General features: G+C 41.4%; 1 protein-coding gene across 23 annotated transcripts in view; it reads right to left on the bottom strand.

Moving 5' to 3' along the window:
* Positions 1-11,275: 11,275 nt before the first annotated feature.
* Positions 11,276-24,881, bottom strand: part of MAGI1 (membrane associated guanylate kinase, WW and PDZ domain containing 1) — a 329,950-nt gene continuing 316,344 nt past the window's right edge. For 14 of the 23 annotated variants that reach the window (XM_050313211.1, XM_050313215.1, XM_050313218.1 and 11 more), the window contains 5 exons: positions 20,304-20,394; positions 20,119-20,182; positions 19,101-19,247; positions 17,811-17,949; positions 11,276-14,163 (listed from right to left, as the gene is read on the bottom strand). In XM_050313211.1, coding sequence (XP_050169168.1) covers positions 13,463-14,163; positions 17,811-17,949; positions 19,101-19,247; positions 20,119-20,182; positions 20,304-20,394 — 1,142 coding nt within the window. In that variant the 3' untranslated portion in view covers positions 11,276-13,462. Of the gene's footprint in view, positions 14,164-15,735; positions 15,825-17,810; positions 17,950-19,100; positions 19,248-20,118; positions 20,183-20,303; positions 20,395-24,881 lie in introns of all 23 variants that reach the window. The other 9 variants (XM_050313213.1, XM_050313228.1, XM_050313229.1 and 6 more) reach the window with 3 other exon arrangements.

Here is a 24,881-nt window from a genome sequence, read left to right as displayed (position 1 = left end):
ACTTGCCAGCCTGGAGAGCTAGCCATAATATATTGCCTGCCACAGCAATGATGATTGTTCTTGTGCTCTCCACCCCAGATACACACTCAGCAGATTCATAACTCTTTCAAGTTCTCCAAGATAAACATGCGGGTGCTTGATAAAGAATTTCAATTATAATGTTCCTGGGAACATCTCGCACGCTGCCTCCCACCCCCAGCACACCCGTGGATTCAGCCCCCTACACCCCAAGGACTTGGTCTGCAGGTCAGGTCCAACAGGACTGGAGGTTTCTTGTGCTTCTGGAAGCCTTTGTTGTGGGTGGATGGGTCCCTGTCATTCACAACTCTCTAGCATCCTCCAGTGCTCCCATTCCCGGGCCCAGAGGGACTGCAGTGGGGTTGTGTTGTGTTGGCTACCAGTGCAAGTGACGGGGACATCCAAAGGTCTTGCTGCACACTGACCTCACCAGGGGGCTTAGCAGCCCATCTGTCTTCCCCTCTTCTATGCCCAGTGGATGAAGAGCTCCTGCTCAACTTGACTCCTACTTTACATGGCCAAACCCCAGCCTGAGCAACCCTCAGCAAAGGCTGAACTGCCAAAAATGACACGGGAAAACCACTCTCACCCAAAGGAGAAAAGACAAGACATCTCCCCCTTCAACCTCTGACAACCAGCCATTATCAGAAGGGACTGCTAGAGTGGGAAGGGTACCCCAGGGTTCAGAGCTGCTGCCTGCAGCTACAGCTAAGGCCTGCTAAGAGCCAGGAGCACACAACAGAGTACATTTAGGTAAGGGTGGGTGATCTTGATTGAAGGAACTCACTAGATTCACTTGTTTGGTGGTGGAAAAAGCCCTGACAGTCTTTGGCCATGTTTAGTGCACAGGAGATCCAGAGAGGACACTGGGGTCCACCTCTGTGTGTGCATCCATAGAGAATGAACTGCAGGTGTCTAGTTTCTGAGACAGCAACCAGCACATTCAAAGGGAGGATCTGCTCAGGACTGTCGACAGCTATTGCTGCCAGATACATCTGCCTTCGTACAAAACACAGCAAACGAGCAGCTCTTCTCTCCTCCAGCCCCTGTGTCAGAGCCATCTCATTAGTCCTGAGCTGCACCACACACTTGCAGCTGGCTGTGGGGGCACTGACCTTTGCATCCTCAGCTTTTGGATGGCCACTGCTTGGCTCCCAGCTGGAAGGTCTGAGAGTGCTCCTGCTCAGCTCGGCCCTGGCCTGGATTGGGAGAGCTGAGACAGCTTCACTGTCAGTTCTCCCAGTCAGTGCCACTGTCAGCAGCACCCTCACCCTGTCTTGATTGCCCCAGTGAACACAAGAGCCCAGGCCTGGAGACAGTGAATTCTCCCCAACACGGTGTGTGTTACTCTGCAGAGTCAGTCCCTGCAGTCCTCAGGGGCTCACAGGGATCAGATACGAAGCCTAAGAGCCCATTTCAACAACATCCAGCAGAACTGGGATGGTTCAAATATTCCCATTGCAATATTCTGCCTTTCACAAAGGGTAATAGCTTCTGCAGCCTGTGAAGCACGACAGATGCATCCTGCATCCTTTACACAATAGCTGATATACTGCCTTCATTTCACTGCTCAACTCAGCCAAAACCAAGGGAGACACTTGGATTCCTCTCTTTTCGTGTTTCACATTTCTTGCCTCCTCCTCCCCCCAGCATCCTACTATTATCACAATATTCCAGAATTCCACCATTTTGTCCTGGGTGATAGATATAAAAACAAACTGGAGTCTTCACACCATTTAATTTTAGGTCCTTGAGAGCACTACTTAACACAACAAATGTGGAGAAGGACAGTGAATACAGCAACCTCATTCAGGTGCCCCTCGTCCCAGCCCACCAACCTCCTGATCCACATGCCCAGAATGAGGTATCATGGTTATCCTTCCTTCTGAAAACACAAATCACAATTTTTCAATCACTAGAGAAAGGGCAAAATGAAACAGAACATCCCAGCAAAAAAAACCAAACCAAACCAAACCAAAACCAAATCAAAAAAACAGTCTCACTGTCCTGGGGTCTGAAATCTGTGTGCCCTCCAAGCTTTTCTTTTTGGGATTTTCTCAGGGGCACATTGGGGAATGACCTCCCTTCCCATTGACTTACTTCGGGTTTCTGAATAATAATAAAAAAGAAAGAAACCTCTTACCTTGTCAATATTGACCCTGATTTATAAAAGTCAAGTCTAACACATTTCTGCAGTCACAGCATATCAGGATTTATGCTTCCCTGTAAAGATGGGTTCATTTCAGAAACCCAAGGAACTAATGTTATTGGTCTTTGGTCTGTCCTTTAAATTCTACTGTAGTATAAAGAAAAGCTGTAATTGGGTGCAGGGAGTAACATGCCACAAAATGGTGACACAGGGCAGTTTTCCATGAGAGGATGCTGGTATTTAGACCAGTAAGACAACACGATCACATACTGAGGAGCAGCAAAAACACAGGAACTGCTCCCAGAAGCCAGACTGCTCCTCTCTTCAGAACCTCCCCTGAGACCCTCTGGTCCACAGGTTCCACTGAAACTGCGCTGCCTCCAGTGGTGGCAACAGCCCTTCCCTGACTGCTGGAGCCAGACGTGACTGAGGTACTGCTGCCTCTTTAGCACGAAGAGTTTCATGTCCTCTGAGATGAAACACACTGGCACCAAGCACCCAGCTCAGTGCTCCGTCCTTTGCCAGCAACACTCTTGCTCAAACAGAAAGGGCATCAAGTGGTGGCAAGCTGCTGTGTGCTGATGTGCTCATTATTTCACACGGGGAAGAATATCTGCTCCATTTTCTCTTCAGCAAGGGTAGATGAGGCGGTTGACAAGCAGATTGTACTTAACCCAGCACAAGTGTCCCTGCTCACACGTCCTGTCCCTCACTCCGTCCACGCCAATGACAAAGCCTTTGGCTGCCTCTCTGGCAGAGTGAAACCCTCCCTCGTCCAAAACCATGAGCCCTGCTGCAATCCAGGCCTCCTTCCCTGAGGGTGAACATGGTTCCTGCAACAGAGATTGTAGGACTCTGGTCCTTCATGGCTGTGCCCTCAAGATCAGACTTGCGTTGGTTCTCATGGCATCTGCAGGTACTTGGTCTGTGCTTTCTCTATCCCTTGCCACGTCTTACTGCTGCCTCTGCACAGTCACTATGATTTATGCCACAGACGGCAAGAGGAAGATCAGGCTCGCCAACTCCACCAGAAATCTCCTACCAGCCCTGAAAACTGACAGCAGCCAGAGGCAGCTCCAGGCTAATGTCACAGCCGCAGCTTCAGCACATGGCGGGGCGAGTCTGACCTAGTTTTAACCCTGCTAAATATGCAAAGGAAGAACATGAGAGTGTGTGGGGGAAAGCATTCCAGGGTTTTCTCTGTTTCCTCACTATTCTCTGCTGCTTTATCTTTAATACTCACATTACATTGGAACATTTCCAGTGCCAGATCTTCTTATGGGTGTACCAAGAGAGGAAAAATACGACAACCTTTAAAGGGTGGGTGGGATGCTCGGGGTGGATTTTTTTGTATAAGCTTATAGGAAAATGGGAATTTTTGAAGGTTAACATTTTGACAAAATATTAGAAAAAAAAAAGAAAAAAGGAAAATCTTTTTACTCTCTTTTGAGTGGAAATCTCTCTTCAGCTGCTTACCTTTCCTTTTTGCTTGTTTTTTTCAGTCTTTTTTGTTCTTATCTTAGTCATTGAGAGCTAAATGCTACCCTGACTATCATTCTGACAAGCCTTTTTTGTTGTTGTTTTATTTTTAAGAAAATGGATTTTTATGCACTTGCTTTAATCTTTGTTTCAACATCTGCCTTTTCCTTAGTATTTATGGTTCACTTCCACCATAGAAAATACTCAAAATTCAGCTTCTCTTGATTCTTTATTAACTCTAGATCATTTGTGCAGTATGTAACTACTTCTTTGCTATGGAAACACTATTTTATTTGGATCACCCATACGCCTCTGTACACCTGTTTTTCAGCACCTTAATTTCAATACAAAACTGCTGACAGTGCAGAGGGCTTTACTGAGGGTATGGAAGGCACTACATCCTGGTCTGTGTCCTTCAGATGGTATTGAGCTACCCTGGTGATTTCCAAGACATAAATGTTTCCTCTGAGACCAAGAACACACTTGAGGCTGAGCTATGAAATACCATCATGGCAAGAACAGGAATATCGCCTGGCATAGGGATCATAAGAACCTGTGGCAAAAAAGAAACAGAAACCCTCTAAATATTTGCTACCAGTGGTCATGAGAGAGAAGAGATGCTCTTCTCATCCAACACAACTAGATGAAATGGATATCCTCAGTGTAGAGCCATTTTCTGCCCTGGAGAATATGAACACCACAGAGCAGAACAAGTAGAGAAATGCGAGGAAAGCTTCATGGAGAGGAATTTCCTGGGGAGGGAGAGGAGAGTAACAGGACACAAAGCTTCAACTGTGTTTTGAAAGTGCTCATACTGCAGGAGGAGCATTGCCACTTGATAGCACATGTGGAACAAGTCTCAGAGATGGAGATCCTTGTCAGAGTGCTAAAGAAAAAAGCCAAGGACAGGAAGCCATGAAAACCACTAATCAGTAGATTGCAAGTGGTGTTATTTCTGGCATAGTTTGAGACAATGCTGATCATTACAACTCCTATGAACATTCCTGACCTTGTTTATGAACACTCTTAATTAAATGATTATGTCCCTTGACTTCTCCAGATCTCAGGCGTATGCCTGTATGCTTTCCTCAGCAAGGCTTTTTTCTGAATCAAGATCTCCATGATTACAGTCAACTAATTATTTGAAAAGCATTTTCATCTGGACTCCAAGCAATCAAATTAAATACAGTTAATGTGGGTTTGGCAGGACTCCATACAAACAAAAGTTGCTTTGGTTTTGTGCAAAATTGGAAAATCAGTTTTTGCTAATAGCCTGATGTATGAAATCTGCTGCTGTAGCTTTTCACTGTTTTCCCACCTTCTCCATTTTGCTGCAAAATTGTTGGTGCAATTCTGCTGTGATAAATGAAGCCCCATATCTCACAACATCCTACCTTTAGGACAAGACCTTGTGGGAACCAGAGACTGAGAAAGAATGAATTGCTCAAGTTTGCAGCAAAAGTTGATAAAAAGACAAAGAGCATGCTGAAAATAAAGGAATCAACTGTATGCCACTTTATCAAGAGATACAACAAGACAATATAAATCATGAGGCTTTAGCAGCTATAGGAGATTTCGGGTAGGAAGGCAAAATGAATAACACAAAGCAGAAAAAGCATACGTATAAAAAATACTAAAAACCAAACCTCATTTTGGACAGAATTGCAAACAAGCAGACATACATTTTCTAATGAGCTTGCAACAGTCTACTTGTCTCATTACTTAATACTTTAGTATGAAATTCACTTGACTTTTCCCTCCAAGCATCTATCCTTATGGATCATTTTTCACAATGAACAGGGAGTAAAGCACATCTAAACCTGAAGGCAGTGTGTCTATTTTTGGCTCAATGAATTAGAGTGCACCCTTTTTATAAAGAAATTCTGATTCAAAAAATCATGAGACTTCATTGCTCTAAAACACGTGTCAGTCACAGGAAGGATAAATAATTTGGAACTGCCAAGAAATTGTGTTAGAAGGCTCTATCTTTATTAAGTTGTAATTGGAATAAGACGAGTCAGGCTGATGAATGAAATCTTTAGTAAGCAGAGGGATATGGATTTTTGCAATATGCTGAAGAAGTGCAATAACAGAAGCAATGATTGTAAATATTAATATTAGTTACAAATCGTGATTAATCTCTAGGATAGGCAGAATTTCAGGGTAAAATATTTGAGCTGATGCAGTGTCACAGGTGATGATAGTGTTCAATAACTGCTTCAGCAAAAGGAAGCAGTCCTCCTTACTTGGAGGTCTTTGGGGAGCAAAACTCCCTTCTGGCTCTGGGGTTCACTCAGAGTTGCACACAGGCACTAAGGACTAAAGCAGAGCTGTGTGCCCACCAGTTTAAGCCACTGAGTGCTGGAATAAATGCAGCCCAGATGCCTCTGAGACCCAGATGCTCCAGCTCCATGGGCAGCTGGAAGGCACCAGGTGATGGGAGAGGGATGCACCCAGCAGGTATGGGGTCCCTTGCACAGGCTTTGCCAGGCTCTCAACATCAAAATTTTGTGTGCATTGTCACGTTAAGCACAGAGCTGTTTATAGTTTGCATATTTTTGCATTGTTATTGCACAATTAAGCTGAAGACATCCAGACTAATTTGTCCCAAGAGAACAAGGAAACCCAGCAACAGTCAACTTTCAATCTGGTTGATTGGTCAGAGGACAAAAAAACCACCTGTTTGGGCTCATGTGTGCCATGCATGTTAGGAAGGCAAGGTTAGTAGTTTCTTTTATATAGAATTAAACCTTTTTCAGGTTAGCAAATGTTTATTAAGAGACATCAACTATCACTTGTATAAAATAATACTTTCAAAGGACCACCGGAGAACTTGTTTAGACTTTTTGTCTGAGGTTCCAGCAAAAAAATTTCATTTTGACAACCTCAGCATTTTGTCTAAAAACACCTGTCTCATCAAGTTATCATTTCAAACAGAGAAGGGACTGGAGAAGGAAAACAGATGTCTAATGCACCCTCAACAAGAAACAAGAAAACATATGCCATGAATATTTTTATGGTCTTTTCTTTATGTTTCTGTTATTATTACCATGCAAATAATGTGCATGGGAATCTTTAAACATCTTCTAACCATTCAGTAAATCATTTTGCAGAATAATGAATTCAGTACTATAAATCAGCCCCAAAAATTTAATGACTTCTTTTAGTTTTTTTGCTGCATCTGGAAACCAACAGAATGTGGTACTTTGGTGCAATTTCTTAGCTTTTCCTGAGATGCCCTCTCCTCAGCTTTCTGTGCCTGTGGTCAGGACCTCTGTTTCCACTGAGGAGTAGGAGGCAGGACATACTGACCATGTCCAGTGCTGTACTGTATAGCAGAGAAACTGCCTTGTGTTCTTGGAACTCAGCCCTGTGTTACACAACTGCAGTTCAAAGGTTACAAAGGCAAAGGCTTTGCCAGCAGACTCCGCACTTCAAAGCCGTGGCAACAATTGTTGGATCAAACAGAGAGGAAAAGAAGTTGCCTGTGGGTCCCCAAAGCAAACTGGAGTCTCAGAAGAAAAAACAGGATCCAGAAGGATCTTACTCAGAAACAATGAGAAAAAAAAAAAAATGCTCATTTATGCAGAACAAAAAGCTGAGTCCTCAAGAAACTCTCCAAGTTGCTTTGACATCCAATCAATATTTTCTCTAGCCCATATGGAATAAGGCTCAGCCAACTTCCTCCTCCAGACATTCCTGTTTCTGACTATCCTTAGAAAGAAGCAAGGCAGCTAATTCAAAATCTCATTCATATGTACAGGAGCCACCAGAGTTGTAGGGACAGTCTCACCATCCCATTTTCCTGACTCAACAAATTACTGCAGACAAGCTCAGCCATACATCCATATATATCCATACATATGCTCTTAGCTCGCAGCAGATGTGAGGTAATGTTACACAAACTCAATCCTCTAATGACAGACAGAAAATCTGAAATTTTTGACACATGCAACTGAAAGAAAGGAAATTTAAGACTGGTCATAGATACTGCTTGGATGGAGACAAAGCCTGATCTACAAAATCTACATAAGCAAGCTGGAATTCCCATTCCATATAAGCCTGATTCTTTCTTATAGTCAGCATCAAAGTCACATCAGCTTAGGAATCATATAACCTTGTCTGAGGCTCAATGCCAGCAATTTGGATTTGCTTGAGTATGACCTCTCCCTCCTTCTGCAGCAAAATCTCCTAAAAAACTCCCTTTTAGAAACTATTTGCTGCAAAATTAACTCTAATGGGACTTCTTGAAGAGATGGAACCACCTCCACTTCAACTTCAGCATCCTGAGGCTCAGACTTTTCTTTGAAAGCAAGGATTTTCAAGGTACATGCTGCCAAAGAAGATTTGCTGAGGACAACAGCCTCCTCATCTGCCCAGTCAGCAGCTTGGATGGTGGGTGTTCATCTCTGCTGTTTCAGTGAAGAGCACATCACTGCAGCTCACATTATCACTGAAAGGGGTTCATGTAGAGATGTTTGACATTGATGTGGAAGGGCTGGGGCACACATTATTTTCTGCTGACTTGCCAGAGCTCATCTCCTGGTGCCTCTAGGCCCAGACACGCAAAGTCTAAATATGCTGAAATATGGGGGTAGGATACTGCCAGAGCTTCAACTCATGCATAAGCATCACTTGATTCTAATGGCATTTATACCCTAGTTTGTAGGATTATAGAATCACAGAATGGTTTGGGTTGGAAGGGACCTTAGAGATCTTCTAATTCCAACGCCCTGTCATGGGCAGGGACACCTTTCCCTAGACCAGGTTTCACGCAGAGCTCCACCCAGCCTGGCCTTGTGCACTCAGGATGTGCTCAGAGCCTTAGCCTTATATTGGTATTTAACTGAGAATTCAGACACAATTCTGCAGACGCTTCCTCCATTTTTATGCAATTTGTTGTACAATACAGCTTGTTTATCTTAGAAAAAATTCATTCAGTTAGCACAATTCTACCTGAGAAGGAGCATGTGTGCCCTCTTCTCTCTTAGGCCATGGAAATATCAAGAAACAATGTTTCTAAGAATTTTAGAAACTCTGTTTCCACAGCAGTGCCTGCATTTTAAAACTTTGATGGCCATTTATTACTTACAAGAGCATTTAAAAGGGTAAATTTCATATCTCAATAACCTGTATGTTAATTGCTAAGAGTTCATTTGAAGATTTGGTTTGAAGATTTTTAATATGAATTTGGAAGAGAATGCCCTAAAAACATGAAGGCAAGTTTCTCCCAGTCTGTTGTAGGTGTACAACAATATTATGCCGTGAGTTCATGCATATAAAGGTAGTAAGGAATATGAAATAAGTATGCCTTAAATTCTGAAAATAATCTCTGACTCGAAGCTCACGTTTGAGTGGCAGACTGTCATATCATGGTCAGTCCCAACCCATGAATTCCTACATGCTTGTGGCAGCACATATTTTATGCTTCTCTCTGTCCTGACACCCCACAATTTTCCATTTGCGTGACATTTTGCTGCCTCTTCATTTTATACCAGGAAGAAATGCTGATGGATTGGCATCACATCCAAAACAGAAACTGGCATCGTTCTCAGACTCACGCGATTTACAGCAACTGCTAAGTAAATTGGGATACTTTTTTTAGTTCCCACTCATCCTTTTTTAAAAATAAATCTTAAGAAAATACAATCCCAAAGGCCTAACAGGCACACTTTTACAGATGGCAGCAATGGGTCATAAATGACAGATTTTCTTGATACTATTTATGAGAGCCAAATATACTGAACATATTATGAGCCATTTGTAACGTTCTTCAGCAGAACAGTCAGCCAAGAGACAGAGCTGAAAGCCTGTTGCAACAAAAGGTATCAAAGTGAGGAGGAGAACAGTATCTATAATTACTACTCCAGTGATAAAACAAGCATAGTACAGCAGATGGGTTTAACACAAGATCACTATTAAATAAAACACTGGCTCCAATACCAAGGAATGAATATTCAAGAGGGAGTGAATTAAGTAAAAGTGTATAAAGGCAGCAAACAGCTCAGTTAACCTAGAAGTAATGTGTAACTCTAACCAAAGAGATCAAACCCCACACAATTCTTCATGTTGGTTGAACAGCACTTCTGCTCACAATTAGGTATTAATCAACACAAATGACAGGACTGGTGACTGATGACATAGGAACCTGGCCATGTGACACTCTTAAATAAAGGTGTAAAACTCAAATCCAAAACAAACCCAAACCCTAACAATATCAATTGACAGAGCTTTTTCACTTACCACTTAGAAACTTCTCAGTTCGTCATCAGAAACACACTCTAATTCATCTTTTTGGCAGCTTCATAGTTGTAGAACGTTGTTTGACAAAACAGGAGCCATGTTACAATCTAAAAAAGGGTTTCTTTTCACTTTTAGAAGTTTTGAAAAATATTTCATGGTCAAAAGTAAGGCTGGAATTAATTAAAGTGACTAAGGCTGTACCACAGAGTATGGAGCTGCAATGTTCATGCTTCAGAGCAGGGCTCCAGCTCTCAGTGGGTTTAGAAACAGCAGAAAGGATGGCACCATTAACAACGCATTTTGAATATTCTTTTTTTTTTTTTTTTTTTTTTTTGCCAACTTGCAGTGTTTTTTAAATTAAATGTTTCTGTAATTTTGGTATTATCTATGTAATATCTTCTTTAGCTGAGACTCAGCACTTCAAAGACACATTTTAAAAGCTTGAGACTCACCTACTCAGCTCTGTGATATTACTTAAACTATGCTATAATAAAAAGGAGAGGAAAAACAGTAGTAACAGCAGAAGGCACAAAGGCAGAACCAATGTATACCATTACAATATAATTTCAGGGTAGAAAGGCATTGAACATCATAAAAGACTCAAACCTAAAATACCTAAGCACTTTCTCGGTGATATTTTCTCACTGAAAATATCCAAACACTATGACCCATCCATACCCCCCTGGACTGAGGCTGCACCAGACAAATCCCTTTGAGAATGCTGTGACTGGAAACACAAATCATTCCCCTGTGACTCTCCTCAGTTGCCTGGGCTCCTACCGGGTTGGCTGAAGTATCAGGAAAACAGATGAGTGGAGCCTGATAAACTATGCAAGATTTAAAAGTTATTTTTAAAATCTACAGAAAAATTAAGAGGTTTTCAACCTTAAAAGGTTTTCAACCTCATTCTACATTTTAAGAACTAAGAGATGGGAGACACAGTCTTGGTGATGTGTATTTATATGTATGTATGTGTATGTATACAAAAATACACACCTATAAACACACACAGACACACATATATATATGGCACCAATAATTTCAACAACAGCAACTGAATAGTTGCTCCTTGTCTTGATTTTAAGTGGCCACACATGCCAGTATGTTATGAAGAATGTCAATGATATTAACCTCAGACATAGTTACAAGCCCTGCTTCACCTAAAACTTTAGTTTCTAACTATTTTGGGGAAGGAAACTTTATACTGGAAAACTGGGAACCTTTGCTTTTAAGGTATGCCAAATGATTAATACATATTTAATGGGTGATTAATACATATTTAACAGATGGCCCTTGGCAACTGTAACCTACAGTTTACTAATTTAGACAGGGATGAGCAAGTAGAATTAAGGTGTAGTTCCTCCTTTATCACTATACTCGCATGCATGCTTTGTATGGAAAACTTTATTTGATAATAAAAATAGCATTCACAGACTTTCTCCTTCTTTGTTGCTACATCATATACATAGTGTCTGTTCCAAGGAAAGAAGCTCGTACTGGGTAAGTCCACATCTACTCAAACTAGTGTTATGTATAAACCCAATTAAGTCAAATAAAGCTATGAACAATGTAGTATTTATATATGCATAGTGTTTTATAAAAAAGATTGGCCCACATACTGCTTTTCATCAACACAGAAAGAGCATTATGTCTATAGCACGTTGCAAGAAATGATGACTGGAGAATATAGACTGCATACAAGTGCTTAATAATACATAAGCAGGCCCACCATGAAGAAAGAAATGATATTCAAACCAACAAAAGCTTTAGAATTACCTATACAGTCTCCCATTTTAAAACCGCTTTACATACCTGATTCAGTTTACATTAAAATATATCCCCTGAATCAATTTGTTCCATTTTCAGAAATATAAACACTTAATCACATTCCTCACAGCTAAATTTTGTCATAAATCCTCTTTTATACAAGAAAAAGGCAACAGTTTTATTTTTTTTTTCCAACAGGCTCTATTAATTACAATTTAAACTGTACACACAATGATCGGCCATCTTCTTTCTTGGTTTTGTTTTTACAGTACCATGGCAACAACAGTGATAGACTTGCAATGGTTTTGTGTTCATATGGAGGATGTGAGTCAGTATACATGTACACAGCAATGCACTGTAAAAAGCAGCAGTTTACTTTAGTGGTCCAACAGTAATGGCAAACATTTTGGCTCAGCTAGGCAGTAATCCATTACATCTTATACCAATGCTACAGCAGACTTACCACACAACTTGCAAATTTAAAAATACAACTTAGAAACTTGCAGGTTTCCCTTTCGCTGCTGTTCTTAGACTCAAATTTACAGCATACAACCAGTACAGATAGGCCTCTACAACCAGGTTGTCCCACTGATTGCCTCTTTTTGCCTGTGTTTTTTTCCTTGGATTTTTTCCTTTCTTTTTTTTTCCTTTTTTTTTTCTTTTCCTTTTCAGCAAGTGCACTCCTTTTGTCTCAGTAAGGATGACCCAGTAAAACAACAGAAAAAAACCCTTTTCAGAGCGATAAGAAGAGAGAGCTTTTGGAATTTGGCAAAATCAAGAAAAGCCCACTGGTTTTTGCCTGAGCAGAAGGAATACACCTACTCCGAGAGGGAGGACTGAGCTCCCACCGCATTGTGCCTTGTCCCAGAATCCCGATCCCTTCCCTTGCTTCCAAGCAGACACACAATACCATGCATGCTGGGGTTGCTGTCCATATACAGCTAGAAGATGAGCAGGGCTGCGGCGGCTGCCTTAATGACATATCGTTACATGTTGCCGAGGCTAATGAGAGATCAACAGTCTACAGCAGCGTGTGACACAGGCATGGTGGCGACCAGTCCTTCTGCCTCTGTGCATTCTGTCGAGGGGGCCTGAAAGTATAAACTGTTCACGGAACAAACTAGAAATTCCTCATTGTAAATCATCTTGTGCTGTGTGGGCTTGTATTTATTTATTTATTTTTTAATTATTTATTATTATTATAAATATCCTTCATTGAAACAGTAGTCTCTTCAAACAGTTCTTGCAATTTTAGGAACATTTGTCTCTTTCTGTTTTAATTCCTTCAGCAGGAGTGCTCCATTCCTACTGAGATGAACAATTTTCTTCCTTCCCCACCCCCAACCCTTAAAAAATTTTCTACATACAGTGTAGCAGTGAGTCACTAGAGAACAGTCCGGATCAAATTATTCAAACTTGGTCATAAAATCCTTTGCCTATATTATATTACCGGCTACCCCCACTTACTATAATGGGGAGGGGGGAAAGTAGCCCAATTAAGGAATTAATTTTTAAGAAATCTACAAAGAATGTAGAAACAAAATTTTATAATCCTTTAGGACCAACATTTGGCAAGTAATTAAAAAAAAAAAGAATACACTGAAAAATACTTTCTTTAATATTATACATCAGGCACAACACTTTTTTTTTTTTTTTTTGTCATAAGATTTCATCTGCATAAAAGGTTTGTAGGATCAGCAGGTGCCGGATGTCTCCTCGCCTGCGAAAGCCAGATGGTCTCAGCTCCCGCACTCTCTCCTCTGCTCCCATGGTGTGGGGAAGGCGGCGGGGACCCCGGGGAGCCCCTCAGATGCTGAGGTCGGTGCTGCACTCCTTGTAGGGCCGCCTGCGCTGCTCGGGCGGGTGCCTGCGGCTCGGCTCGTGCTTCCAGCTGGGCTCTTCCCTCTCCCGGTGGCCGAGTCGTTCCTCCCTGAGCCGTCTGTCGGGCGACCTCTCCCTCCGCCGGTCGGAGGACTTGGCCCGTCGGTCGAGGGAGTTCTCTCTTCTCCGCTCGGGTGACCTTCTCGGCTCCGTGAGTCTCTCCAGCGACCGCCGCCGCCGGCCAGGCGACCGCTCTCTGCGCCTCTCAGGGGAGAGGTCCCTCCTCCTCTCGTGTCGCTCCCGCCTCTCCAAAGTGTTGTCGGCACTCCTTGTCCCTTCCCTCCGCTTTTCGGGAGACCTCCTCTTCTGCCCGTTCACCACCGCCCTCTCAGGCTGCCTCTCGTGCCTCCTCTCCGGCGACCTCTCCGTCCTCCTGCCTGGCACGTGGTCGTTGGTTTTAGAAGTCCCATTCCAAGTGTGGTGTTCATTGGGATGTCTGCTAAACTCTCTGCTGCCTTTTAGGTCTCTAACGTAAGTCCGCTTGTCCCCATGTTGTGATGATTTGTGAAGGTCTGGTGGATAACTGGACTCCGATGATGGGTGCTGCCGTCGGTCGGATGGCACGGGTTTCATTTCCGATACATTTTGTGAACCTGTGGCGGGACTGTTCCTGTCACTGCTGGGGTCTGAAAGAAAATAACAGCAAAGCGTTTGGTACCGATGCCTTCCGGGGCGCCGTGACACCACTTAGCACTCTTCAGACTTCATTAGTGACAAAAACAAACAACTGTTAAAGCAGTCAGCGAAGGCTAACCCAAGCTTTTGTTAATTTAACTGTGAACAAGGAGAGTTACAGGTTAGTACTGGTGCTGCTCTGATTGTTAGCCATGTTTTGGTCCAAGTTGATATCATCTTTATGCTCTTCTGGGCACGGGGCATTTTACATTTTCCCCAAGCCCAATTCGTAATGTTTCAGTTACACTACTTTCTTTCCAGGTGGAAAAAAAAAAAATTATAGTTCGGGTTGTTGGCTGGTTTTTTAAATAGTTTCCAATAAAGAGGGCCTTTAGGAAACAATTTGTGCTTTTTAAGTCATTGTTAGGAACTGCCTTCCAGGTGTGGGAGGCTGTGGTTCAAATAGCAGAAAATGCACAGCAATAGAATTATTAAGTTTTCACCTTGTAAAATAACATTTTGAAGGTGTGAGAATTAGGCTGCAATAATACAATTTCCATTTCATTTAAAACATCACTTAATTTCACTTAGTTCTACCATGTTACGAGAAGTCCTAGGGTAGATTTTGGTTTTGCCACAATGATTCAAACAACGATGAGAGAAGTTATGATTTTTTCATATCAAAGCAATGGAAAAATATTGTAACATGTACAATGGCTTTGATTCAAATCTAACCTCCAGTTCATTATTTTTTATGTAGTATTTGAGGTAAAATAGAGCTGAGCTACTTCTGCGAGACAAACTGCAAAGCAGAAGTAGAAAAACAACCCTCAAACTAAACCCCAGCCCTGTGCTGCAGCTAAGCTACAATTACTCCTGTCATTTGTAACGGATGTTTATGAATGATTCATTACAAACATGAAAAACTTTAAAGTAGCTGCACTGCCTTAATGCAATTGCTGCTTTTATTTGCTTATTTTTTTTTCTTTTTTAGAAGTAACTCCTGCACGGCAGCTCGGCTGCCTTTAGCCACTTCCTGCCGCTCACCCCCAGACACCCACCTCGAGGTGGACTGTCCTGATGGCAATGACTGAACACCCTCACAAACACTTGTGGGGACAGATTTTTTCCCCCTCTTTTTCCTCCTTTTTGTCTTCCCTCCCCCAAGACAAACTCTCTACATGCTCATTCCTCCTGCCACCAGGCCAAGCATCTCCCATTCGATGGCATTTCCATTCCTGAGCTTGGGAGGGTCGGTGTGTGCATGTGAACATTGTGACTTCCAGGTGAACCCCTCGTTGCGACTCAATGTGTGAGTATTCTTGCTTATGAGGATTTTCAGGCAGCGGTTGGGGACCACACCCCTTTTCCTTGGCTGTAAGCACGTGGCTTGCAGCAACCTGGCTATCACTCAAGGTACAAGCGAGGCTTAAACGTGTCCCGTGGTGTGTGTACTTACAATTCGGGGGACGCAGGGTGTTCGGGATGAATTGCTGTACATATAGAATATAGCGAAGCGGAAAGCAATGTGAGGGAATTAGGCCACAGCACAAAAACACCTAATATTGATTTTAGCTACAAACCGTAGTTTGATTATGGCCCATAAGGTAGAAGCAAGACTCCCCGAGCTTGTCATTTCTCATACATGCAGCGATATTAGGAGGTATCATCGCTGAGGAAGGAAGAGCCCAGCACCAAGAAAAGTGAGAGAAAGAGAAAGAGAAAAGTAGAAAATTTAGATTCCCTATAACAAAGATGAAAGAAAGAAAAATCTTCATATTTTATCTTAGAATAAAGAAAGTTTATTTTTCCAGTCAGATTGTCTAGGCTTCACCCAAATATAAGGCTGCAAAGACAGCAGTTGTTATTATTGTGACATAAAGAGACATCTAAGAGGTGATTCAATAACCCAGACAACAAGAGCATCCATTCTAAAAGACAGCTGGAACAGTGACACAGAATGTCATAGAAAAAACATTAACAATCAAACAACAACGAAAAATAAAGTCCACCAGAGACCACAACATTAAAAATAAGTACAAAACTCATTACAAAAATATACAGCCTCATAGAGAAGCACGTTCCAATTGAGTCAGAAAAATATTGGAACTTAACATTATTAGAGGAACCATTTGCGACTGCAGCGAACAGAACAAAGAGAGGAAGGAGTCCCAAATGTTACAAGGATATTCTTTACAGTAGTGCAACCCCTGTATATTAAATCCTTGCTTGGAGAACAAACTTTTAGTGGTTAGCATTAGCCAAAAGAAAATTGGTGGTGGATTTCCATCCTCAGTGCAACAGACATATGCTTTGAGAAGTGAAGCACTTAATTTACAGGGTATTTATGCAGTCTAGCATATGATACAGTACTGTACATCCAAAGGAGCATAGGAAAAGACAAAAGTAGAAAGAACATTACAGAATTTCAGTGCCATCATTGAACTTTCTGGTGTGCTATTTATATTACAGAAGTGTAAACCCACAACTTCCCTTCCATATCGTTAAACACTTCAATTGTTTGTTGGTTATACTCTGAATTGGTCATTTTAAGTTAAGTAATGAGCAGACTGAGCAGAAACCCTCAAACATGGTACAGTAAATGAAAAGAAAATTTAGTTCATAAATTGTGCAGAAGGGTTTTGTTTCTGGTGTTAGGACATGGAGAGAATGATAAAACACAGAACTTATTGACACAGAAATAACCCAAAGAAGGGGAGGAAAGTATAAAGGACATCCCTTCAATCATCAGTTTCTATAGAAACCTCAAAGACCTTTGGTTGGGAGTAGCCCTCCATCGAGGGCACAATATTTGACAATTATCTCAAATAAATAAGACATAATTATAATATTAAATAGTGTGCTAAGTTAAGCCACCCAGCAATCCAACCTCCAGGGGAAGAAAAGGAAATCTAACGCAATTCTTAGTAAGAAACAAGGACTGACTGTTTCCCCCAAGACACACACGAGAGCACCTTTTCATAACCTCCTCACCTTTTCAGACCTTACAAATTAACTAGTTGAAACCAGCAGACAGTTTAAAGGGGGAGAAAAGGGCTCAGGAGGCCAAATCAATATATTTTTGCAGTAAAGCTTTTTTTTTTTCCTTCTTTTTCTTAAATAACTTTATAAATATTTACATAAATATTAAGGAAAGGCAAAAATCTCATAAGCCATCTCGGCATTCATGTCTATGGATACAGACAGGAACTAAGAGAAAAACCTAACCAAAAAAAAAAAAAAAAATCACTGCTTCAGAATAGTAACTCGGGATCCCAGTTTTTGCATTGATTAGAAGTAGAGACCTATTTGAAACAACAATTCAGCCACTGAGAAACAGTTTGGCACAGTTCAATGACATTCCTTGTTTGGCTGGACAAGACAATAAGGATTTTTGTTTTGTTTTGTTTTCCTCTCTGATCACCAAAAAATACTGCTATGATGATCTTGCCTTACACTGTGCCCCAAGTCCATGGAAGCAAGCAAAGGATGAAATGTGTAGAAAATTCAGCACAAGCGAGGCAATTATATGTTGCAAAGGTTGGTAAGACACTGGTGAGAAAGGAAAATAAAAAAGAATTCCCGCTTCAGATCTTGAGACAAATCATTCATGGAGTGATGCCAGGGAAGAAAGGAATGTTTTCATAGTTTGACCCACCATATTCTGGGACAGAGCCATCTCCACGTTTCAGAAACAGGCGGACCTTGCGGCCACCATTTTTAATCAGTTCGATGGCCCGAGCGTGCTTCATGTTCTTGGTGGTTTCTCCATTGATCTCTAAGATTTCATCACCAATCTGTCAAGGTAATAAAAGAGCCTAAGATTAGAAGCGAGCCCCCACAAGGGTCCTCCCTCCAGCACATCACAAGACAATGGCCACATCAAAGGTGGAACAACTATGCACAAGGTGAAGCTAAATAAGCCCAACTCCTTCCAGTGACAGTCCACAATAACCAGTGTGCAGGGGCCTGGGAGACACAAAGGCGATGGGGAAAGCTTGAGGTATCAAAATATTTCACTGCTGTTCTGCAAAACCACACTGCAAAACTGTATGGCTCAATAGTAAGAGCAGTGTTAGAAGTGCTGCTATCCTACTTAGTTTTGATTATTTGTAAAGTCTTCAAAGTAGTTGTTTGTTTTACAGTCTACTATAACTGGGATGTTCACAGAGCTTTTTCAGGGCTGTTTCTCACTTGGATATTGATACTACTGTGAACTAGCAAAGCTGCTTTTGTAAATATAATCATTTATCAGGAAAGAAAAGAGGGCTTGGAAGAGGTTGTCAAAGCATTGACTTCCACAGGGCAGCACCGATTTTTCATCATATTTTCATATTTTTCAGCAAAATTTTTGAATCCATAGACCTACCCCTAGCTAAAGAATTTTGCAAATGCCCTTCACATGACTTATCTGGAGAAGAAAAAGATGTATGCTGGAAAGTTATAATGCATTCTCTAACAGAGGAGCAAGGAGTACATAAAACATGGCAATTTAATTTTTTAGTAGGCATTTTGTAACATATGCTCTTGTTATAACATTTGTAATTCAGCTGATAAGTGAAGTTCACAGTTAATGCTAATCAAAAACTGCATTGTAATTTTGTAACCTGTGGGCCATATACATTCTCTGTCCCTACTCTGCCCAATAGCAGAAAAAGACTGTGGCTATTACATTTTCACTTGCTACGTGTATCCATGTTAGGCTTTAAATCACAGATCATGTATTAGAATCTGAAAAGCAGGATTGGAAGAAGGGGGTGAAGTCTTCCAATGAACACAACACTGCTACAGACTGCACACAAAGAGTGACAGATGCCATCGAGAGAAGTAAATAGGAACCACTTTCAGTTAACATTTAATTTCCCTTTTAGCTGGCACAGCAGAAGGGAGAAGTGGGGAAGTCAGCTAATTCCAAAGAAATGTGGTTTTAAAATCGGTTTGTGCATACCCTCATTTTCCCACATCTCTCAGCTGGACCATCCTCAGCGAGCCTCAACACGTACAGATCCATATTATACTCCCGGCCACCTCGCAGGCTGAAGCCAAAACCTTTGGCTCCTCTTTCCAGCTCAACAGTGTAGAAGTCTTGGTCCTGCTGGAGAGAAGACAGCACCCAATTGAACAGAAAGTCAAATACTGCTCTACTCTCATTTTGAAATTATTCAACCAACGAATGTTATTGTTTTTGTTACTTCTGTTACATGACACCTCCTGTGCCCAGGGCAGAAAGGCCTTTTCCTGGAGGGTGGTTAAGAGTTCTACCAACTGCATGGAAGGTGAGGGCAACCCCACGTCCAGTGCCAGGCTTCAGTGAAATGAATAATGGCACCTGGAGTGAGTGCGTGCTGTGGTACTGGCTTTTCCTTTTTGTTACCACATCATCTATTCCTTTGCAAGAAGCTCAGAAGCCTGAGCATTGTTTTCCACAAATGCTATTATGGGGATGTTTTGAAGCCCCTAATAGAAGAGCTTACTTCTGGGATGGCCAGTGGCAAGGAAAGTTAACAGTGAGATAGATAATCTCTCTAATAAGATGCCATCTGTGCAAGCTGGAACACTCCAGCCATCGCCCCTTATTAAGTTTTCCTCTTTTTTGTCCTCTGAATTTATCATTTGCACACAACAATACTTTCTGGAGAGGCCCCTCACAATATACAATTCAATAAACAAACACATAAATTATTACTGCCCTAAAAATGTCAGCTTTTTTCCTTTATTTTTTCTTCCTCAAAGTCTTGATGAGAATGTGTTGGAAATGTTTCTCAGCTGAAACAACAGCAACACATATTAAGAAACTAATCAGCAAATTCCTCTTTTTTTTTTTTTTTTTTTTTTAGCAAACAGGCTGAGGGAGAACAGCTTCTCAGTAGGAATTTTCAAGGGAAATATTTGAACACAGCCAGCCCTCAAGCAGATTGGAAACAACAGTCTGTGGTAAACAAAACAATTAGAGAGATGCTCCTTACCTGTGCTGCTTGGGGTGGTTTGAAATCAAACTGGGATTCCTGCTTTGGTTTGGTGTTGTTCCTGCTGTAATGAACAAGAAAAAGAGGGTGAGAAGAAAAATACAGCTCATGGGATGTGAAGGTGATCAAGGAGTAATTAAAGAGAGAGCATGTCAAAGTGCTCTCCTCAAGGAAAACAATCTGACCTGGTCTCCTGTGGTATTTGCTGAGGAGTATGTGTGGTTGTGATTGTAGCAATTTTTTCTGCATTGGTCAATAAAGTAGCATTGGAGGATTCTGCAAAATAGATTTTGGTTTTCATTATGAGGGAAGACCATTGGCTATTCACTGAAAGAAAAACGTTATGCAAAGGCATTTCACTGGAAATCATCATTATGTTGTTTTTAAAGAACTTGAGATGGGCTCAAGTTTCTCAGATCCCCAAATTAACAGAGTAATTATGTGTATGAAACTACATTCATTTGGAAAATGAAAAAAAAAATTAAAAAATCAGGAAATCTGGATTGGAAACCTCTCTGACCCTTAGACACACTCAGAATGATGACTGACTTATGGAGGAAGGGTTGAACAATGTTTTGTCTGTTATCTAATGACATGAATTCCAGTCATTAAAGTCTCTAAATATGATAGGTTGGCTGGATGAATTTTACAGTAGCTATAACTATTCCAGGGATTATAAGCTTATCAGTCCCTTCCTCCATCAGAAACTGCAATCTTCAGTAGAATTGAGATGTGACTTTTATCTAATACCTCACAAGGTGATATTGAATGTGTCTAAAACCCAAACTTACTGAAATCTGTCTCTGAAATACAACCCACTACTGCCTGAGCACAGAAAGCTGCACACAGGGACGTGGGAACCACCTGTACCAAAGGCATCAGCAGCTCTGGGTACCACTTACAAAAGGATGCACGGAGAGAATACAGAGAGCAGGAGTAACTCCTAAACTCAATTTCTGCCACAGTAAAAGGCTCTCAGCTCAACATCAGTCTGTGAAAATGCCGTATTTCTCTATGCACAGCAGGAGGTGCTTCAAGGGGAGGTCCTCTCTCCTGCTTCCCACAGCTGGGATGGGAGTTGCTGTAGGCACAGCTGAAGAGTGGTTACCCAGATGTCCCTCACAGCATGGCAGGGCAAAATGCTCCCCCTGTCATTCTGGAGCTGTATCCCAGACTTCAGTAACACCAGAGTTAACCCCAAACTCGTTCAAAATTCTGCCTAAAATTAAGGTCACATAAATGCCAATAGCCAAATATTGGCAACACACTTTTGGAGAAAAGACCTGGAACTCTTGTGTGTTGAACTCAACACCTTTTCCAGAACTACATATTGTATCAATCCTGAACTGAAATTAGTACTGAAGAGTTTCAAACACTGAATCGCTCCAGAGGTCAGCGGTTCCTGCAAACACCCTTTCCCTCCCATGGGAGTTTGAATTCAGAGGAAGTCTCGGTGGTAGGTACATGCTTAACCACACAAATGCTGAACAGCTGGTTGGATATGGAGAATGACGGGCACAGTCAACAGAAATACCCACTCATCAGGTACAGCATTCCCAGCTAAAGCCACTGCAGTGACAGACCCTTGTTCCTTTGAGGAACAGCTCTGCACACAGGAGACCCCCATATTGTGCCTGTACCCTTTGTAACCAAGAGAGAACCACAGGTGACATGTAACTACAAAATACTGACCATGATCCACTTTTCAAGCTCAAAATCTAAACTGAACACACAATCACTAGGACAACAGTGACAAAAACTGGATGGAAACATCTGGCTCTCCAACATAAAATTACAAGGTCTTCTACCCTGCCCTTGTTTGCCTTTTAAGCTCCAGGCATCCAGTAATTCATTGTACTGACTGTGGAGAAATCTGCCATATTAAACAGAGTCCACCTGCAATACGAAACTGCAGCAATGGGAGGGGTTTTGCCTGAATTAAGGAGAGGTGGTGGTCATGGGCTTACTTGGTCCTGGGAGCTTAATTTACTTCTAAAATGGATTTATTTTAATTATGGAGAAATCTAGATAAGGGGAAGGTTTGTCCTTTCTGTAGCTACTTGCATGTCAAGGGAAACTCAGGAAAGGGGAAAGAGAAAAAGAACCATTTAAACAGATGGGTGCAAGAAGAACACAGCTCCTTTGCCTGCAGTAGTGTGCTCAAGTTAACATGCCCAAACCCTCAGCATATGGAGCTGTAACATCTCCCAGACCAGAGCTGGCTTGTTTCCAGTAGTTCAGAGAGCAAGAGAGGCTCCTGGGTCTGCCTGCACCTCTCAGGTTAGGCATGAGCAAAACCTACCCTTGTGATGCTGTGCCACTGACAGCTGGCTTTTGTGAGGAAGAGGCATCCCTATGGGTGGTTACACTGTTGAATTTTAAGAAATAATTCTGTTTATTTTGTAAAGATGCCTTGATGTTAAAACCTGACTCCAACAGAAGAAGGCCCCAAAACACAGTTAAGTGTTCTGTATTCATCCGGAACAAAAGCCTCTGGAATCATCCACAAATATTTGGAGATCAGATGAAGATGAGCTTCAAAGAGAATGCAAGATTCCTAGCCCTTAGCAGGTCACACTAATAATACCAAGCAGAGCAACAACACATCTTTGGTACAGATGTATCTTCACACCACTGCACTGCATCTATCTTTGGTCTCCCCCCATCCCATGACTCAGGAGTTGTGCATAATTTTGCTAGTTTTTTACACACTGGTTCAGGATGCATTCCAACCACCATGCAAAAGTGGAGCACAACATAGCAAAACTGATCTTTAGCGGAATTACAACTGCATGTTCTAAAATCTACATATTTCATTTATTCCTTGCCCTGCTCTGGCCTAAAACAGTCACCAATTACATGCCCAATCTAACCTTGTTCTTTCCCAGCATTCTGCATCCTTGCCTCAGCTGGAAGCGTGTTAAAGCATCATAATTTCATGACAAATATAATCCTGCAGTGGTCTGTGGCAATTAATTTCTTCAAAACTTATTTCCAAACCAAAATTCGTGGTGTTTTTAATAATGTTAGAAGAGATTAGCAGTGTGAGTTTATTGTGAGTCTTGTGATGTGCCTTAGTTTCATGTTTATCTGACAAGTGGCTTCGATTTATGCTCCCCCCTCCTTGAAGCACATAGACCATTTATATTTGCCAGAAAAAGCACTTAAAAGTCAACAAAGAGAAAACAACAAATCAAGAAAAGCACACTAAGACATCAAAAAGAAAACAACACTGAGACCAATTTCTTGTATCTCACGGGGTTTTAGAGCAAACCTCTCAGCAGTTTTCAGAGTGTCGGGTCTTACTGGCTTTTGGAAATTAAAGGCAGGTAATACTATGCAAAGGTGGCAATCTGATTTGGAATTTCAAAGTGACAGTAAATAAAAAGACTTGAAGATTGCATTCCTATGAGAGTATAGCTGACTCCTTCCCTAGGGAACACCTTTCCACCTTCTCTAGGAACATGTGATGTCAGTCCTAAGTACATAATTGCATGAACAAGACTAGCTGAGCATTCATATCAGGAAGCTTTATTCTTCTCAAAAAATTTTTAAACCATTCAGAAATTGTTTATTTCTCAGGTGGTTTTGCCTTTAAAAAGGCCTTCATTTATTTAAAGAGCCACCTTCCTTGATTTTTATGAGATACTAAAATACAGGTAATGAACAATTCTCCTCTCAGTTTATCTCCCAAAACAGGCATGTACAGGCCAGCTCTGATGTTAGCCTGATTCACAGCCATTTTATTATTCATGAACACCTAATTTGCTGCAAGCAGCAGAGGTTCATATACCATTTGACCTGGTACCTACAAGACAGTAAGAAAATAAAGCCTTTGTGCAAAACAGATCATCCTAAACAGAAACAATTTATAACCAGATCATTTCTCATCCCAGTGTATTTTTATCCTACAGCAAAACACAGCATAATCATGCTCTGTGGGGTAGCCAAATCCATGTTTCAGATCAGAAAGTTTAAGAGTTAGCAACTACCCAGTGCTTCTCACTGGAAATCACATCATCAAACGTCTTCATTCTTTTTTACAGGTACTAGCTTCATTTCAGCTATACTTCCTCTGCATTTCTTTCAAACTTAATCACACTTTCTCCACATTTAAATGCAAATAATGTCCTGTACCACTCTAAGGCATGCTCGTTAGCACTGTATCTGAGTCAACAAATCTTATACCCATGGATTTAACTTAAAAGGAGAGCAATGTTAAAAGGTTTCTGCCTAACAAGCTCTCACTATGAACCCATCCATGGCAGAGCAGGACAATAAATAAATAAATACTCAGAATTTAGAAGCACAGAAATTTTAGTTCTGCTGCAGATATTTTACAAGGTTTCTGCTCTGTTCCTATTTGGGGGTCAAGGTAGTCATCAGTGTAGTGAAACTGATATATAACACAGATACTTATTTTTATTAAATACTTCAGTGACCTGAAACAAGTACCAAGTGTCTGCTTATTATTAGGGATCCTGCGCATTCCCTCTGATCTGAAACAGTGGGATCCTATCTAGGGTAACTCCTACAATGATCAGCTGCAGGCTCACAGCAGCTCCAGAGCCATCATCATTTAAACAGTCATGTAAGAATGTACTGAGCTCACTCCCAAAGCAACTTACTGAGAATAAAAACAAATCTGCTTTTCAAACAGCTTAAAACATGTCAAAGTGTTTATCCCTTTCTGTTATCTCTTTAGTCTATAGCCTGCTTGTGTCTATACAAAGCTTCAGGAATCCCACATGCTAACAAGCGAT

Source organism: Myiozetetes cayanensis, unplaced genomic scaffold (assembly GCF_022539395.1).
Source record: "Myiozetetes cayanensis isolate MyiCay16 unplaced genomic scaffold, myiCay2020 scf18, whole genome shotgun sequence".
Lineage (NCBI taxonomy): Eukaryota > Metazoa > Chordata > Aves > Passeriformes > Tyrannidae > Myiozetetes > Myiozetetes cayanensis.
This window is presented reverse-complemented; position numbering and strand designations above follow the sequence as displayed.